The sequence below is a fragment of the Caloenas nicobarica genome, chromosome Z, assembly GCF_036013445.1.
Source record: "Caloenas nicobarica isolate bCalNic1 chromosome Z, bCalNic1.hap1, whole genome shotgun sequence".
NCBI lineage: Eukaryota > Metazoa > Chordata > Aves > Columbiformes > Columbidae > Caloenas > Caloenas nicobarica.
Window position 1 is genome coordinate 2,765,502 of NC_088284.1, and position 17,112 is coordinate 2,782,613.

A 17,112-nucleotide genomic window follows, 5' to 3' on the forward strand; every position below is an offset into this window, starting at 1 on the left:
CTGACTAATTCCCAAAGATTACCAACTTTATATGGCTACCAAGTCTCTAGAATAGAAATACCTTCACCAGAAATTCTCCCAGGTAGTTGTGACACCTTTGTGTCATCTAATAAAGCCCTCTTTGTGCTAAAATGACCCCTCTCTGCATACCTCCTGTGGCAGGGAAGCTCACACCAACCCCGCAGATGATGCTGGAAGAGTCAGCGAGAGTACACAGGTAACGATCATTCCTTAAAAAACTGCAACCCAGCAACAAAAACCCTCCACCAGGATCATCGTAAAAACCATAAAAGCCCCACCATCTGGCCCCACTGCACTCTGTCGTGTCCTCAAAAGACCAATACTCCCTCAGTCTCCCCCAACACACCAAAAAAACCCCTTGAACTCTTATTCCCAGCTCTTATTTAGGTTCATCCACCAACCATCCATGGTCTACACTCACCAGCAGGAGACGGGACCTTTGTGGCTGGGATGAAAATGTCACCCCCTCCAAAGATCGATTCCTAGCAGCTCCTCTCATCCACGCCAATCCTCCTGGCCAAGCTCTTCACCCTTTTGGGAAGAGCGAGGCTTGTGCACGTTAACACTAGGAAACTCACTGTCAAATCACACATTTGCATTTTAATTAGCAATAATCATCCGTCTCACTTACACTGCAATTTTCACCTTCGTGGCTACCAGCTCTTTGAGGTGTGAACTACTTAATCCCACTCCCTTCGCGAGCTCAGGAGAAAATACGTTCTGCTGCTTCAGTGCGAGTTTGAAAAACATGATTTGCGGAAAAAGGAAATCGCCTTCCCCGATGCGCAGGCAACAAATGGAAACGTGGTGACCACCTACGCGGTTGCTCTCAGTGATGATAAGTATGGATGAAAGTTGGTAGAGGTGTAGACCAACCCTGGCTATACCGCGAGTTTTAAGTGGTACGAAGACGTCAGTGAATTCTTGATGGGATTCACATTCGATTGTATGGAAGAAAAAATCTCAGTATTCAATGTACAGTGTTCATAGGCAGAGGAAAAGGAAAGTCAACAGAAATCTAGAGGATTTCTCAGGACACAAAAGCCTCTGAGATATCCCCCAACATTAACAACTGTCCCACCACAGCATCTACAAGAAGTTCCCTGGAGTGTCCTTCAAATGACTCCCAACATTCGAGTCTTAATCCTGGTCAGAAGAGAAGACAGCTACCATGTAAAAAGTCCTTTTAGAGGTTTTTCTGCAGCAGAGGTGGTTTTCACACGCCCACTTCATGCAGCAGCTAAATCTTCTAGTTATGCAGAATTTTGACACTGGACTCCAAGTATTTGATGCAAACTCTTCCTGCTCTATTCAGTCTATTCTAGAACAACCACTCCATATTTTCTATGGAACGATTTCTATAAAACCAATTATTTTAATGATTTTAAAGTATCTTTTACCAAAAAAATTCTAAACATTTTCATAGGGGCGTAATTCTAGCTTTTCTTCTCAATGTATTGCATAGAGCTATAAGAAAAACAGAAAACTTATCCTTATAAAAACATTATGCAGAAAACCAACTTTGGCTGTGTTCCTTCCCTCCCCAGGTCCATGTCCACCTTCCCCAACACTCTCCAATCTGGGACGGTATCGCCTCACTGCTTTGGTAAAGGAACAGCAGAAGACACACCGAACAGGGCTCTGAGCAACTTGATCTGGGTGAAGATGTCCCTGCTCATGGCAGGAGTTGGACTAGATTAGCTTTGAAGAACCCTTTCAACCCAAATTATTCTGTAATTCTATGATTGGAACTCTTCTCCCATCAGGAGAATTAAGGTCTTACCCATACCTGTGTGATGATACAGGACCAAAGGACCTCATGGGTTTGGAAGTGCAGAAGATTAAGCCTACAAGATCTTCTGGACTCCACACAAAAAGGTCCAGCCTTTGTGGTTGTGTTCCCTTCGTAAAACCTCAGAAGAGACATGTTAGCCAAGGGTGTGTTAGATACCTCATTTATGCACATGGATGGAGATGAGAAGGGGCACCGAGAGCACCCAGAACGGCACCGAGAACTTCAGACGTGCCATAGAAACTCAGCAGTGATCACCTGCCCAAGCCTTGGAGGAAATCATATAATCATTTTCATTGGAAGAGACCCTTAAGATCATCGAGTCCAACCATAACCTAAATCTAGCACTAAGCCATGTCCCTGAGAGCCTCATCTATACATATTTTAAACACCTCCAGTGATGGTGACTCCACCACTGCCCTGGAATGGTTCACATCATCCCTTTTCTGCCAAGAGCTTCGGCACTTGTTGACCTATTCAACCAAATCTGAAAGAAAGAAGGACGGAGACCTAAAAGGTAATTTGGCTACTGCAAGTTTCACAAAACTAGAGCATGGGAGACCGGCATCTCCTTGTCCACTCTACACAAATAGAAACTGAGGGTGACGAGATGTCCTCCCACGTGAGTCACTAGTGACATCAGGCCTAGAAGACACCTTCCTCCATCCTCTGTGAGCAGCAACAGTTCTCCTAAATCAGGCAGCAAAGCAGTGAAGCATCTCACTCCCAGATCTTCAGACATCAAAGCTGGTGTCTGCTTCACAAGAGGTGGTGGTTCTTCATGAGATGTATCCCAAACAGAAGTCCCAGAGAAAGTTAAACGTCTGTATTTTCTAAAGGACTTGATTTCTTTCTCAGTCCTCTCCAACCATAATTGAAAAGGAGGGGATGACACCCAGCAGTCACAGGCAGAAAACCATTAAGTGACTGGTTTTCTCAGAGCTGCTCTTTGATCATGGGCAGGTCACCCCACTTGAAAAGGTTTAATTTCATCCTCCATCAGGCAGGACTACACCAACCTGTATTCATTGGCAAGGCCTCAAAGTAAGTCTGTTTTTCACTTTCTTCTTTTCTTTTGGAAATGAGACAAAGGCGACTGCAGCATCCGTCGGCACCCGCTTGTCCCAACAGGTCTTCATTGTGGTGGCCAACCTCAACCAAATTCAGTGTACAGACTGGCCCTGGGCTATGGCACAAGCAGGCTGATGAGATGGAGAACACCAAATTGCCCCCAGGATCATCCTTTACATTTTGCTGAGCAAGAAAAGTGGTGGAGTCACCACCCCTGGAGGTGTTTAAAAGGCACGCAGATGAAGTTCTTAGAGACATGGTCTAGAGGTGGACTTGGCCACGTTGGGTTAATGGTTGGATTCGATGATCTTAATGGTCTTTTGCAACCAAAATGATTCTATGATTCAATGAAAACCACCATGCTTCAGATCGGACCCAAGGATGGACAACTAAAGCCAGATATGGGGAAATTACTTACATCTTTGGTGGGTAGATCCTGCCACCCTCTTCACAAGCATCACCCACCCACTCTACAGCATCGACCTGGTTAGTGAAGGATTTAGGTTATTATATGCTGCCTGCTGATGGCAGCAGATTTAAGCTGGCAAGCACACTCCTTACCATCTTTATAGCCCCCCACTGGACTCCCTCCGGTAATTCTTGTCCTTCTTAAACTGGGGAGCCCAGAACTGGACACAGAACTCAGATGTGGCCTCACCTGGGCAGAGCAGAGTGGAAGGAACAACCTCCCTCCACCTGCTGGTCGCACTTTTCCTAATGCACCCCAGGGACCATTGGCCTCTGGGCCACAAGGGCACATTGCTGGCTCATGGTCACCCTGTTGTCCACAGAACTCCCAGGTCCTTCTCTAATCAGTATGACAGCAACAAGGACCATCAACCAGAGAAGCCTCTGATGTCCCTCAACCATGCAACAATTTCCTTCTGCACCAGGTGGGATATGGGTACACATGCAAATCAGCAGTAAAATAAGTTGAAGTCCCATTTAGAACCATAGATTCATTTTGATTGGAAAAGATCCTCAAGATCATCAAGTCCAACTATTTAACCCACACCTGGCAGTAACCCAAGTCCCTGAGAACTTCATCTCTGTGTCTGTTCAACCCCTGCAGGGATGGTGACTCCACCATTGCCCTGGGCAGCCTGTTCCAATGCCCCACAGCCCTTTGGGGAAGAAATTGCTCCCCAGATCCAACCTCAACTTCCCCTGGCGCAACTTGAGGCCGTTTCTTTGTGTCCCTGTCTCCCCTCAGCTCCTGTTCTCCAGCTGAACCCCCAGCTCCCTCAGCCGCTCCCATCACACTTGTGCTCCAGCCCCTTCCCCAGCTCCGTTCCCTTCTCTCAACTCGCTCCAGCACCTCAAGGCCTTTCTTGGCGTGAGGGTCCCAAAACTGCCCCCAGGATTCGTGGTTTGGCCTCCCCAGTGTCCAGCACAGGACGGTCACTGCCCTGAGCCTGCTGGCCACACCAGTGCTTGTACCAGCCAGGATGCTGGTGGCCTCTTGGCCACCTGGGCACACGCTGGCTCATGTTCAGCTGCTGCCAACCAACAGTGCAGTCTTCTGCTTGGTGACAATGGGTGACAGCCACCACGGAGGAAGGAATGGACTTGGCTGGGAAGGAGGAGGATTTTCAGCTCTCTCTCCCACCACCTGGAGAAATGGGACGAACCCATAGAATTGCTCTGGATTTTGGTTTTGTTTGTTTGGGTTTTGTTTGTTTGTTTGTTTTTGGTTTTTGTTGTTGTTGTTGTTTTTCATGTACCAAGAGCTCCCCCAGCTCCCTAAATAAATACCATACCAAAAGTCTTTTACTTACTGAATCGCTCTCAGAAATATATCAAAGAGCTTCCTACTTGCAACAGCCTCACGAGGGGAATGCAAATAGATTATTATGTAAAATCTTCCCACCGGGTGTTTTTAGAAAAAAAAAATCCAAACTGAAGAAGATTTAAAATTATTCTATTATCTTAACTTTCCTCATTTATAGAGGCAATATGAGAGTATCTCATGGATATCGATGGAGTGTTCTCCACCCCTGAGGTTCATGTGGTACTAAAAGATCTTTTGGGGGGTGTTGCTGAAATGCCGCGGGGTTTAGTGGAGCACGGAGTAAACTCAAATGTTCACAGCAGGAAACAAAGAGAATTATAAATGAGCCAAATATAATCATGAAACAGGGATTTTCTCAGCACACCAAGAGTCCACAAAATACATGTTATGACATCTTCCATGACCAAAGTGTTTTCTCACACCCACCTGCCTGGAGAACTGGAAAGAGCAGAGTAAAAGGGGGAATTTTCTCCATTTTTAAGCCGCTGCTTTGTACGGGATGCACAAGTGTCAACCTATGGGCACTGATCCCTATTTATCTCCCACATCTGCTAATAGTGGATATCTCACCAAGGAGTGTAAGAACAGGGCAAGTATGGGGGGGGTCTTTCCCAGAAAAACCCAACAAAATTGGAAAAACAGCAATTTAGGAATATCCTGGACTGCAGGTTGCATCAAGACACCTTATTATTACCCTTAAATTGCAAATTATCCAGGAATTATTCTCATCCCTATGCTTATACAACATCTCGTGGATGCTTATATACACACATATTACATATAAATGTCTATAGAGATACACAGAGAAAAATTAAAATATTTCTTTTACTTGCTTTAACGTGACTGGATCCTAAAGAGAAGAATTTCAGAGGCATCGGGTACTTAGGGATGTAGAGAGGGATTTTCAGCTTCACTCGGGCTCCTTTATAACCTTTAGGAAGCCAATTATTTTTAAAAATGTGGCCCTAGACTACTCTGCTTTCACAGAAAGGGAATCAGACACTGAATATATTTGCAGGACTAACCTGGATTTCCATTTTTCTGATCGTCAGGTCAGAACTGCGTGAGGCATATCAGGGTTATCAATACGTAACTTACATTTTCACAGTGGCTGACTCCAGCAGAAATCTCACATCTGAGTATTTTTCAACTAAGACCAGTGCGTATCGCACAACGCGCAAGGTGGAAATCTCAGCTAGAAATAAAATGGGAAAAAGAGGAATTCGATTTTCCAACCAAACCCCTCAAAATCCATAAAAAATTGCAACAAGAAAAACCTGTCAAAATCCCTTGGGAAATAATTAGCCAGTTTTTTCCTTAGCAGGTTTGAAGAATGACTTATAATTTATGTTCAAGACGAACACCTTGTAAGTGATTTTTTAAAAAATTTTTAAAGCTACTAGTGAAAAATCAATACCCAGAAATGGTAATAAACTGAGGCTAATTCTCACCAGCGGCGTTTCACTCGCACATCAGTGACAGAAAGAGAAATGCTTGCCAAGATAGAAGAACAATAGCTTGCAGCTCTGTATGGGTGCCAAGGAAAAATTGTTACTCACTGTTAAAGGAGGCCCAACATGGAGAGAGAGAATTCTGAGCTCTGCTGCAGGCTGGGAGAGAGCACAAATGCAGAGAAAACAGAATGGGCATTGGCGAATGTTGTTTGTGTAGAGAAAACAAGTGCTGTGCTGGAGGAGATCGAGTGGGTTTGATGTGCAGGAACAATAAAAATTAATAAAAATTTAAAAATTAATAAAAATTTTTAAAGAGAAAAATAAAACAGTAAAAATAAAATAAAAATTAAAAAAGGTAAAAATAAAATGAAAAGAAAAAGAAAAAAGGGAAAATAAAAATAAAAAGAAAAGGAAGAAGAGGAGGAGGAGGAAGAAAAGGAAGAAAAAGGAGGAGGAAGAAGAAGAAGGGGAGAGGGAAAAGGGGAGAGGGAAAAGGGGAGAGGGAAAAGGGGAGAGGGAAAAGGGGAGAGGGAAAAGGGGAGAGGGAAAAGGGGAGAGGGAAAAGGGGAGAGGGAAAAGGGGAGAGGGAAAAGGGGAGAGGGAAAAGGGGAGAGGGAAAAGGGGAGAGGGAAAAGGGGAGAGGGAAAAGGGGAGAGGGAAAAGGGGAGAGGGAAAAGGGGAGAGGGAAAAGGGGAGAGGGAAAAGGGGAGAGGGAAAAGGGGAGAGGGAAAAGGGGAGAGGGAAAAGGGGAGAGGGAAAAGGGGAGAGGGAGAGGGAAAAGGGGAGAGGGGGAGGGAAAAGGGGAGAGGGGAAAAAGAAGAGAAAAGAAAGGGGAAAGGGGAAAAAGAAGAAAAAAGAAAGGGGAAAAAGAAGAAAAAAGAAAAGGGAAAGGGGAAAGGGGAAAAAGAAGAAAAAAAATTAAAAATAAAAATAAAAAATAAACCCCCCAGAAGTTGAAACAAAGGAGAGCACGGCACAGGGTAGGTGGAAGCTGTCAGGGCTGCATTGACTGGAACCAGGAAAGTATCACTCATGGGTGACTTCTGCATCCTCCTGTGGTACCCACCAGAGACGGGCCCGTCCGCTGAGCCCCTGGGTGAAGAACCAGGGACTTTCTTCCCCAGGGTAGGTCCTGCAAACACACCGAGCCAACCAAGGAGGCTCGATGGGAACAACCAGCCGCCCAGCTGAATTTCAAGCAGTCTGCTAGGATGGTGGGAAGGAGCTCAGTTGGGGTTTTGCTGCTGAATATTTCAGAGAAGATCAACACTAGATGAAATTAAATCCCCAAACTCATCTGGTACCTTCAGAAGTCCATCTAAAGCAGCGTCTCTGTACAGCATGAACCTTGCTACACAACAAGATCTTGTCTTTATTGTGTGCAGGTGTTTGCACAGATGCTCTCAGCACCTTTGCGCAGAATCACAGTATCACTTTGGTTGGAAAAGACCCGCAAGATCGTTGAGTCCAACCATAACCCACCCCTGGCACTACCCCATGTCCCTGAGAACCTCATCTGTGTGTATTTTCAACCCCTGCAGGGATGGTGACTCCACCACTGCCCTGGGCAGCCTGTTCCAATACCTGACAGCCCTTTGGGGAAGAAATTGTTCCCCAGATCCAACCTCAACCTCCCCTGGCGCAACTTGAGGCCGTTTCTTTGTGTCCCTGTCTCCCCTCAGCTCCTGTTCTCCAGCTGAACCCCCAGCTCCCTCAGCCGCTCCCATCACACTTGTGCTCCAGCCCCTTCCCCAGCTCCGTTCCCTTCTCTCAACTCGCTCCGGCACCTCAAGGGCTTCCTTGGCATGAGGGGCCCGAAACTGCCCCCAGGATTCGAGGTTTGGCCTCAGCAGTGCCCAGAACAGGGACGGTCACTGCCCTGGGCCTGCATGGACAGGCACATGGTGGGAGGGGACATGTGAGTCCCCATCCCACAGCCCAGCAGCTCCCAGCACAAAGCCGTGCCCAAAACAGGATGTGGGAGCTGCAATACACACCACTCAGACTTGCACGGACTCTTGTCCCACCCTGCAAGGGGCTCCCAGGCTGCTTCTCATGGATCTCACATGTGGGACTGAAGCCTGGAGGACATCAAGCAGGGCAAGAGCACCAAAACCACCAGCCTGAAGCTTCTTCTCCAGGTGGGATGTCCATCAGCCGCAGCAACTGTAAATGTCACTTTACATCCTTTCCTGCAGCCGGCTCAGTCTCGTATCTGCTTGCACAAATGTTTCTGTTACAGGGCGGATGGTCTCATGGTTGCACAGCAGCTCCTCGGTCAGGTGACAACAGTCCAACCCATGCTTTCACCCCTGCCAACCTTCTCCCATATCAGTGCTCACACAGAAGAGGGACAGTCACCTCCAGAGACTTCAACTACTCTTCACTGATATTCACACTACGTACTACCACCAAAACCAACTCACATCTGGTTTCTGTCATTGCAAACCCAACACGGGCTCTCAGTACATGCAATTTGGCTTCTTCTCCCAGTTCACCCTCTCACCCATTTAATCCTCTTCCCTCCAACATCATCCTTGTGCTGCAGCACATAACCAAGAAGCATGGCTACACAAGATCACAGAATAATTTTGGTTGGAAAAGAGCTTCAAGATCATCAAGTCCAACTGTTAATTCTACACTGGCACTAACCCACGTCCCTGAGAACCTCATTGATACGTCTGTTCAACCCCTCCAGGGATGGTGACTCCACCATTGCCCTGGGCAGCCTGTTCCAACGCCCAACAGCCCTTTCCGGGAAGAAATTGTTCTCAAGATCCAACCTCAACCTCCCCTGGTGCAACTTGAGGCCATTTCCCCTTGTCCTAGATCCCTCACCCCATCTATACATCATACTTCCAAGTCAGTTTTGATGCTCCAAAGACATCCCTCATGCAGGTGGCAATAAGAAGCTCTTCAGGAATAAACGGGACGCACCATATTTATTTCCTCTTTATCACAGAGCAACAAACTCCTGGTCAGAGCATCTACCCGCACATCGGGATGTTGTCCATCTCCCATAGTTTTCGTGGGAGAGGGAAAGGGAAAACTGAGGCCACACAAGAGCAAAGGCAAAGTTTTAGGTGAGAAAGAGCTAAAAACAACCCTTACCTGATTGTGTTCGTGAGACGATGAGCCCTTCCCTCGGGACGGGGAACAGCTGCCATCAAGCTGCTCGCTACAATCCGCCGTCCACTGCAAAATGATAAAAAGGACTGTTTAAAATAACAACCGAGCCAGGGAAAACTGCTGCGTCAGTCCACAGCGCACAGAAAACACCGGCTGGGCGCCGGCATCGGCGTATGCGTGCGGGTCACCCCTTTTTAATGACGATCTCAAAGGCTTTGTCTCGGAAATGTTCCAGCCACTAATGGTGAGCAGAGGGAATAATTTGGGGAAGGCAGCTGAAATGATGCTTTGCAATAAAAACATCTCCAGTATTTCCTTACAGACTCCAAGGGCGTTGGGTATCTCAGGCACATGGTGGGCACCAGGGCAGCTCAAATTGATTACTCTCTTCCATGGAGTTTTCCATGAAAAGTTGGGAATTTTCTCTTTTCCCACCTCTGTTCACTTCAGGGACACACAGGAGTCCTGAGCTGCCAAAAAAACTGGTTTTATTTTAAATAAAACAGAAAAAAGAGCTCAAAGCTACAGGTTTGGCCATTGCCGCAGCTGTGATGTGCAGCCTGATGGCAGCTCTGCTGTCACCCCACGGTGAAGGACATCGGGGGACTTCCCAGACTTGGGGGATCACAAGCTGCTTCGGTCAGCTTCCCCCAATGTTTGACAGCAAGGTGCTTCCAGAAAAAAAATTCAATTTGGAGTCGTTTGTTGGGGTTTTATTTCCCCCCTCGAAGAAATGAAGGGCTGCATCATACTGGGGGAAAAAAGAAAAATAAGAAAAAGCCATTTTCGCTAGACAAATGTGAAAGATACTGCTTAATCCTAAAGTCATTTTGTCACCCCCACAACAAAGTTGAGCCAGAACCTTGGTGACCAGCCCCATTGCTGAGGTGTTTCACTCTGGAAGTGTTTGGTTGCTCCATGGACACTCACTGTTTGGATTCCACCACCAAGACTGAAGTTTCGAGAGAATGAAAAGTCAATTTCATACAAACAACAACTACCTGAGAACGTCTTGGCAGGATGAGGCCACAGAATAAGAGGAAGAGTCACCACTAGAACTGTCCACCATCTCTACGTAGCTCAACCAGATGGGAAATTTCAGCCTCACCTTTAATTAGCTCTTTAACGAGCTGTCCGTTGTTCTTCTGCCACCTCTGCTGACCTACCTGGACAAGCTTATGGCTCTATCATGCTTGAGAACCTTCTGCTATAACTTTGCATGTCTCCTTTAACAATTTTGAGTGCAGACCATGTGCTTGGAAAGGTTTCCCAAGGTAAATCTCACCTGTTCTTACATCCACAGCCAAAGAAAATTGCAATTTCCCTATTTTTTTTTTTCTGGTGGGAGCAAGGCTGGAGACACCCCCACCATGGGGACACCTGCACTTTGGGATTTTCTAGCCTGGTGATGGATTCAGGTAAAAAAACCCCATTATTACAGCCACGAGGAAACGAAGCAACTTGGCCAAAGTTAAAGTATATGTTGCCAGCAGAACCTCACAGTTAAAAACAATTTTCTTGGTCTCAGCCTAGTGCCTTCACCATAAACTCATCCTTTTTCTTTCATTTCTCATTAAAAGGGAACATTCCACCTCTGATTGGGCTTGTTTCCACCAGGGTTACTCTAGTGAGCTGCAGGGTACATGCGTGTTTATGGCTTTGATGGTAAGTGATCAGGAAGAGAAAACCAGAAATAAAAATTCCTCGTTATTTCTTCTACAAATTTGAGGAACGAGGTGGGACAAGTAATATCTTTGAGAGACAACAGATAATTTCTTCTTAACTCATCCTTTAAGACACGGCTCGATAAAAGTGGGTGACCTATCTAAAAGTCCATCCTCACTTCTTGTCCCATATACAGCCCTAAAAATCTAAAATATCGCATTTTGTTGGAGTTTCACATAGAAAACCTAATTAAACTTAGACATCTATGGTCTGTGGTACAACCACATTTAGCTGCTTATCTTGAGATGCCTCTAAGAGGTTTCAATGTTCAGATCTTTCATTATTATTCCTTTTTCTTTTAAAATACAACTTAACCATCTCTAGAGGCAGCATCCGCAGAATTGACATAAAAAACGCAGCAGCTCCTTTTTTTCAGGGTAGGCCAGCCAGGAAAGTTAATCCCATTTCCACAAGTGGAAGATGAATTTGGTTGTTGCAACCAAGGATCTTAAGGCAAAAATTGTACACGGGCTACCATGAGAATTAGCAGATTTTGTCCTGAAGATGGGCAGAGGTGTGGACAGGCTGCAAGCGGTTGCGAAACTCTGAACTATTAATTTATTTCTATTTCAATAATATTTCTATTGCAGGGTCATCTGCACCAGCTCAGGTTACTCAGAGCCCCGTCCAGCCTGGCCTGGGATGTCTCCAGGGATGGTTCATCCACCACCTCTCTGGCCAACCTGGGACAGGCTCTCACCACCTTCAGGGCCAACAATTTCTTCCTCATGATCAGCCTGAATCTCCCTCCTTTAGTTTAAAACCATGACCCCTTGCCCTATCACAACAGGCCCTGCTCAAGTCTGTACCCGTCTTTCTCACAGGCCCCTTTTAAGTCCCGAAAGGCCACAATAAGGTCTCTCCAGAGCTCCTCTTCTCCAGGCTGAACACCCCAACTCTCTCAGCCTGTCCTTCCAGCAGAGCTGTTCCAGCCTGGGATCATTTTTGTGACCTCCTCTGGACTAACAGGTCCATGTTTATCCAATTTGTCACCCACCAGTGTCCCCTAGCCCTTTTTTCCAAGGCTGCTCTGAACTCATCCATCTCCCAGTCTGTGATGATACTGGGGGCTGCCCCAAGTCAGGTGCAGGAATCACAGAATCCCAGACTGGTTGGGGTTGAAGGGACCTCTGGAGATCATCCAGTCCAACCCACCTGCTCAAGCAGGTTCATCAGAGCAGATCACACAGGGTCGTGTCCAAGTGGGTTTGAATATCTCCAGACGAGGAGACTCCACAACCTCTCTGGGCAGCCTGGTCCAGGCTCTGGCACCTCAAAATAAAGAAGTTTCTCCTCATATTCAGAAGGAACCTCCTGTGTTTCAGTCTGTGCCCGTTGCCCCTCATCCTGTTGTTGGGCACCACTGAACAGAGTCTGGTCCATCCTCTCGACACCCACCCTGGAGATATTTATCAGCATTGATAAGATCCCTCTCAGCTTCTCTTCTTCAGACTCAACAGCTCAGCTCTCTCCATCTCTCCTCATCAGAAAGATGCTCCAGACCCCTCAGCATCTTTGTGTCCTTCTGCTGGACTTTCTCCAGTAATTCCTTGTCCTTCTTAAACTGGGGAGCCCAGAACTGGACACACAACATCAGATGCAGTCTCACCAGGGCAGAGCAGAGTGGGAAGAACAACCTCCCTCAACCTGCTGGTCATTCTTCCTGATGCACCCCAGGACCTTGGACTTGGCCTTGTTGGGCTTCATGAGGTTCAGGTTGGAGAACAAACTCTGCTCTGCTGGACTCAGGGACGTTGGCTTTTGCACACTGGGGTGCACAGGGCAGGGGACCTCTGGAACTAGTAGGAGAGTACCCTGTCATCCTACTTCAACCACTCCTCCTAATTTAAAGGCAAAAGCAAAGCCTTAGGGAGGCAAGGCCTCATTTGTAAGCAATTAATACACTTATTATTCTTATTGTATCCTTGTAACAAGGCTGTAACCTAAATATTTTACCCTACTAGGAACCCCGCGGGGTAGGAAAGCACCTCTGTCACAAATGGAAGATCACAGCAGCCTTACAAGCCCAAGAGCACAGATCGGAGCTCCCTGTTCCCTGAACCATGGGCTCCTTATCCCTTTGACAGTTCACATCTTCAGCACACCACGGCACCAGAACACAAACCATTTCCCTCCGAGCAACAATGACGTTTCTCCTTGTGTTGGACCTAAAATGTCCATTTTTAGGAACAAACCTAACTAGGACCATATCATTCTTAATGACAGCACCAAACCACATCCTCCTTATAAACCATCCCTCTGTTTGCTGGTTGTTCACATCCTCTGAAATACAGCACGAATAAAATCATAGAATCATTTTGGTTGGAAAAGACCTTAAGATCATCGGGTCCAACCGTTAACCCACCCCTGGCACTAACCCATGTCCCTGAGAACCTCTTCTCCATGTCTGTTCAACCCCTGCAGGGATGGTGATTCCACCACTGCCCTGGGCAGCCTGTTCCAATGCCCAACAACCCTTTCCGGGAAGAAACTGTTCCCAAGATCCAACCTCAACCTCCCCTGCCACAACTTCAGGCCATGAACAACCTTCGTGGCAAACAGTTTATCACATGTATTAAAATGCCCACAAAAAACACTTTTGGGGAGAATTTGGGAGTTTTATTGACCTTCTGGTCTTGGCTGTTTCATGGACACGCCTGTGCATATGGATGGGAACACATTTCACTACCCAGCACCTCCCTACTGCAGCTCTTCCCAATCCCTCCAGGATTTTTCCACCCTGGAGAAGCAGCATGCTGCTTGGGATGGAGAGAGGTACACTTTATTTACAGATGAAACGTCATTCATGTATAGAACCATAGAACAAATAATTTTGCTTGGAAGAGACCCTCAAGGTCATCAAATCCAACCATAACCTAACTCTAGCACTAAACCATGTCCCTGAGAACCTCATCTCTGTGTCTGTCCAACCCCTCCAGGGATGGTGACTCCACCACTGCCCTGGGCAGCCTGTTCCAATGCCTGACAGCCCTCTCCATGAAGAAAATTTTCCTAATATCCAATCTGAACCTTCCCTGGTGCAACTTGAGGCCGTTTCCTCTTGTCCTATCACCTGCTACTTGGGAGAAGAGACCAAAACCCTCCATGCTACAACCTCCTTTCAGGTAGTTGTAGAGAGTGATAAGGTCTCCCTTCAGCCTCCTTTTCTCCAGGCTAAAGAGCCCCAGTTCCCTCAGCTGCTCCTCATACAACTTGTGCTTCCATAAATGGGAACCTTGGAGAATTCAAAAAGCTTCAGGGCATGCCCCTGGAGACCACGAAAAAACAAAAACCAGTTGGCAGGAAACCTCTACCAACCTCATGCCTGGTTGAACAAGCAAGCTGCCCCAAATTCACCCTTTTAGTATGTCCTGCTTTACAACCCAACACTCAAAAGGCTGTTTCGGCTGGATGCGCATCCCCAATCGAGCCCTTTTCCCACCCCGCGCTGGTCCCTTCGCCCACCTGTGAGATGTGGGACTGCGTCTTCTCGCTCTCTCCATCCCCCTCCGTTTTATCTGTCAGCAGCCCCTGGACCTGGTACTCCAGGACGTAGCTGTCGATGAAACGCTCCAGCTCCTCGATCTCCTGAGAGCGGCTGCTCCCCGCCTCCGAGGAGGCTGACGCCACCGACGAGTTCTCCATCCCTTCAGGAGAGACGCTGAGAACAGAGAGGGCCTGAGAAAGTAAAATTTTAAAAGAAAGGCAAGAAATTATTTCCCAGAAATTATAAAAAGGGTAAAATACCAGTAGCCAAAGCCTATTGGTTATCATAGGTGGGATGTTTTTGCTGTACATCTAGTAACATTTATAATAAACCTAGGTGGTCACATGTAGAGTTTCCATGCATGGAGAAAAAAAAAAAGTCACATTTCATTAATATTCCAACAACACCAGACATTTTGCTTATCTTCTTTCTTAAAACCCAAACTGCTGAAAACCTCCAGACACATGCGCAAGAAAAAAACATTTAAAAAGCTAAATTTAAAAATCCCAAGGCTGGGTAAAGAGTGATAAGCTTGGGATGATGGACAAGGGTGTGAGGAAGAGGACGAGAATTGAAAATCTTCTCTAGGACGGCAGCAATAAATGATGATGAGTCAACGGTGCAGCTGTGAATGGCCCAGCAAGGTCTGCACATGGGGGTGAAACAGAAAATCTATTTTTAAAACCTCTCTCTCTGCAGGAGAATGGTTCTACAGAAGATTTAGAGGCTTCATGATGTTCTCCTCCTCCTTATTTCTCCATGGTTGAGTGTCAATCACACCTTAAGGAAAATAAACAATCAGCTCCTGTACCTGGATATGTTTGAGCATGAATTAAGCTTTGGATTCAGTGTTTTGTGGTAAAACTCATATTACTCCTTCCCTGCACTTCAGTGGGAGAAGACATGAGATCTCCCACCACGTTGCAGGACACCAAGATTTCATCCTTCACCAGGAAAATTGTATTTACAGTCTGTTTTGAGACAAGTATAAAATTACCAAGCGAATTCTGAAGGGAAGGAGAAAAAAGAAACAAAAAAATCTGTTCCCAGCTCCTGTAATTTCTAGCTCCCAAACTATTTCTCATCTGTCACTTCTGAACAATTGTGGCTTCGTTTGGAAACTGCCAAGAACGAGCAGTTCTGGCCTCAGGATTTCATCTGCTCAAGGATTTATTCCCAAATGTGCCCGGACTGTCAAAAAGGCTCATTATTTAGATCAATATCACACATTAGCTCCTGAACAAAAAATCTTGTGGCATATTAAAAAGGAGAAAAAAAAACACAGAGAAGAAATAAAAAAGAGGAGCCCCAGAGAGCATGGAGCCCTGGAGGAGGGCATGCTTTTCCCTTTTTTGTTAATTAGTGCCAATTAGCAAATGGAAAGCACTAATTATTAAACAAAAAGTGCTAAAGAAAGAGTTGGGAGAATAGGTGGTTGCAATAAGCCCTGGACCACGTGAGGAAGGGGACAACTGATACAGGTGGATCAAGCATCTCAAGCATCCTCCATCCCTTGGGACCAAACGACACAAATGTAAAGTCTTTTTTGCCCCCCCTTTTTTTTTTAAAGAGGAAATCAAGGCCAGGGCAATTTTTGGGGTGCTCACCCTACACCCAAGGAGCATCTGATGATTAGCAACAGGACAGATGGTGGACTGGGAGGGAATGGGTTTGTCAGAAGTCAACAGGTCCACCGAATGACCACAAACCATCTATTTGAGATATTTATGAATCTCTAGTAGGAAATTCTAAACCCAAGTCACCTTGTAGTACCTTCACCTCTCTCTACAGGAAACCAAACCTCTATTTTTAAGGGTGATGAGTTACCACATCCACCTGAGATAGCATCATCATTGGACACAATGATCTCTAGAGCAGATGTCCCAAGCATGGACAACAAGTTGGTTGACATCCAACCCTCGTAATAAGATAAAAAATGAACAAGTCATGGTCTGTAATCTTCTTTATACGCTTTGTCAGTGTGAATCATGTAATGACACAGAGACTGGACAACCCATCTTTGCAGGGGTCACTGCCAATATGTCACTGTCACCCAAGCCAGGGCATCAAGAAAGAGGCTCAACAAGCAACATCTTGACTTTGGGGCACCTCCTGGTAGCGACCAGCTCCAGGTTTTCTGAATTTGTCCTTTGAATTCCCCTTTCTGACCACGCTCCCTTTTGATATCGGGGCTCACAGTTAGGACCATATGTGCCTGATGGCTACAGCAGCAAGGTGATGTCCAAACTTGATGTTGATGCTGCTTTGGGCAAGTGGTTGGAAGACTTCTCCAACCTGAATGGTTTTAGGGTTCCATGAGATGATGTTCAAGCACTTCATCGCTTAAAAAAATCCTCCTCTCCTCTCTCAGTTGACTTTCCGTACTTATTTCTGAGGAGCCTCACTCATTTTAGATGAGTCTCTCCCAATTATCATGCAAGTGCCTTCTCCAATTCCACCAGCCTGCCCAGAGATGTCCCAAAGATCAGATGAGGGTTGTTTTGGTCACCGTCCTCTAAAAGCTTTTTTGAGGCAAAATTTTTAGCTGTTACCCATTGATTTCTGGGCTCTACCTAATTCTACCAAGTGTGAGACGCATGTGCTTGACCAACCAAAACCATGATAGGTTTACAGAGGCCCA

At 46.2% G+C, this 17,112-nt stretch overlaps 1 protein-coding gene across 4 annotated transcripts in view; it reads right to left on the minus strand.

Annotated features, from left to right (window-relative positions):
• CTIF (cap binding complex dependent translation initiation factor) overlaps positions 1-17,112 on the minus strand; it is a 153,113-nt gene that overhangs the window by 113,061 nt on the left and 22,940 nt on the right. For all 4 annotated transcript variants that reach the window (XM_065656596.1, XM_065656595.1, XM_065656594.1 and 1 more), the window contains exons 2-3: positions 14,450-14,662; positions 9,242-9,325 (exon numbers count right to left, since the gene is read on the minus strand). In XM_065656596.1, the coding sequence (XP_065512668.1) occupies positions 9,242-9,325; positions 14,450-14,629 (264 nt within the window). In that variant the 5' untranslated portion in view covers positions 14,630-14,662. The remainder of the gene's footprint in view (positions 1-9,241; positions 9,326-14,449; positions 14,663-17,112) is intronic.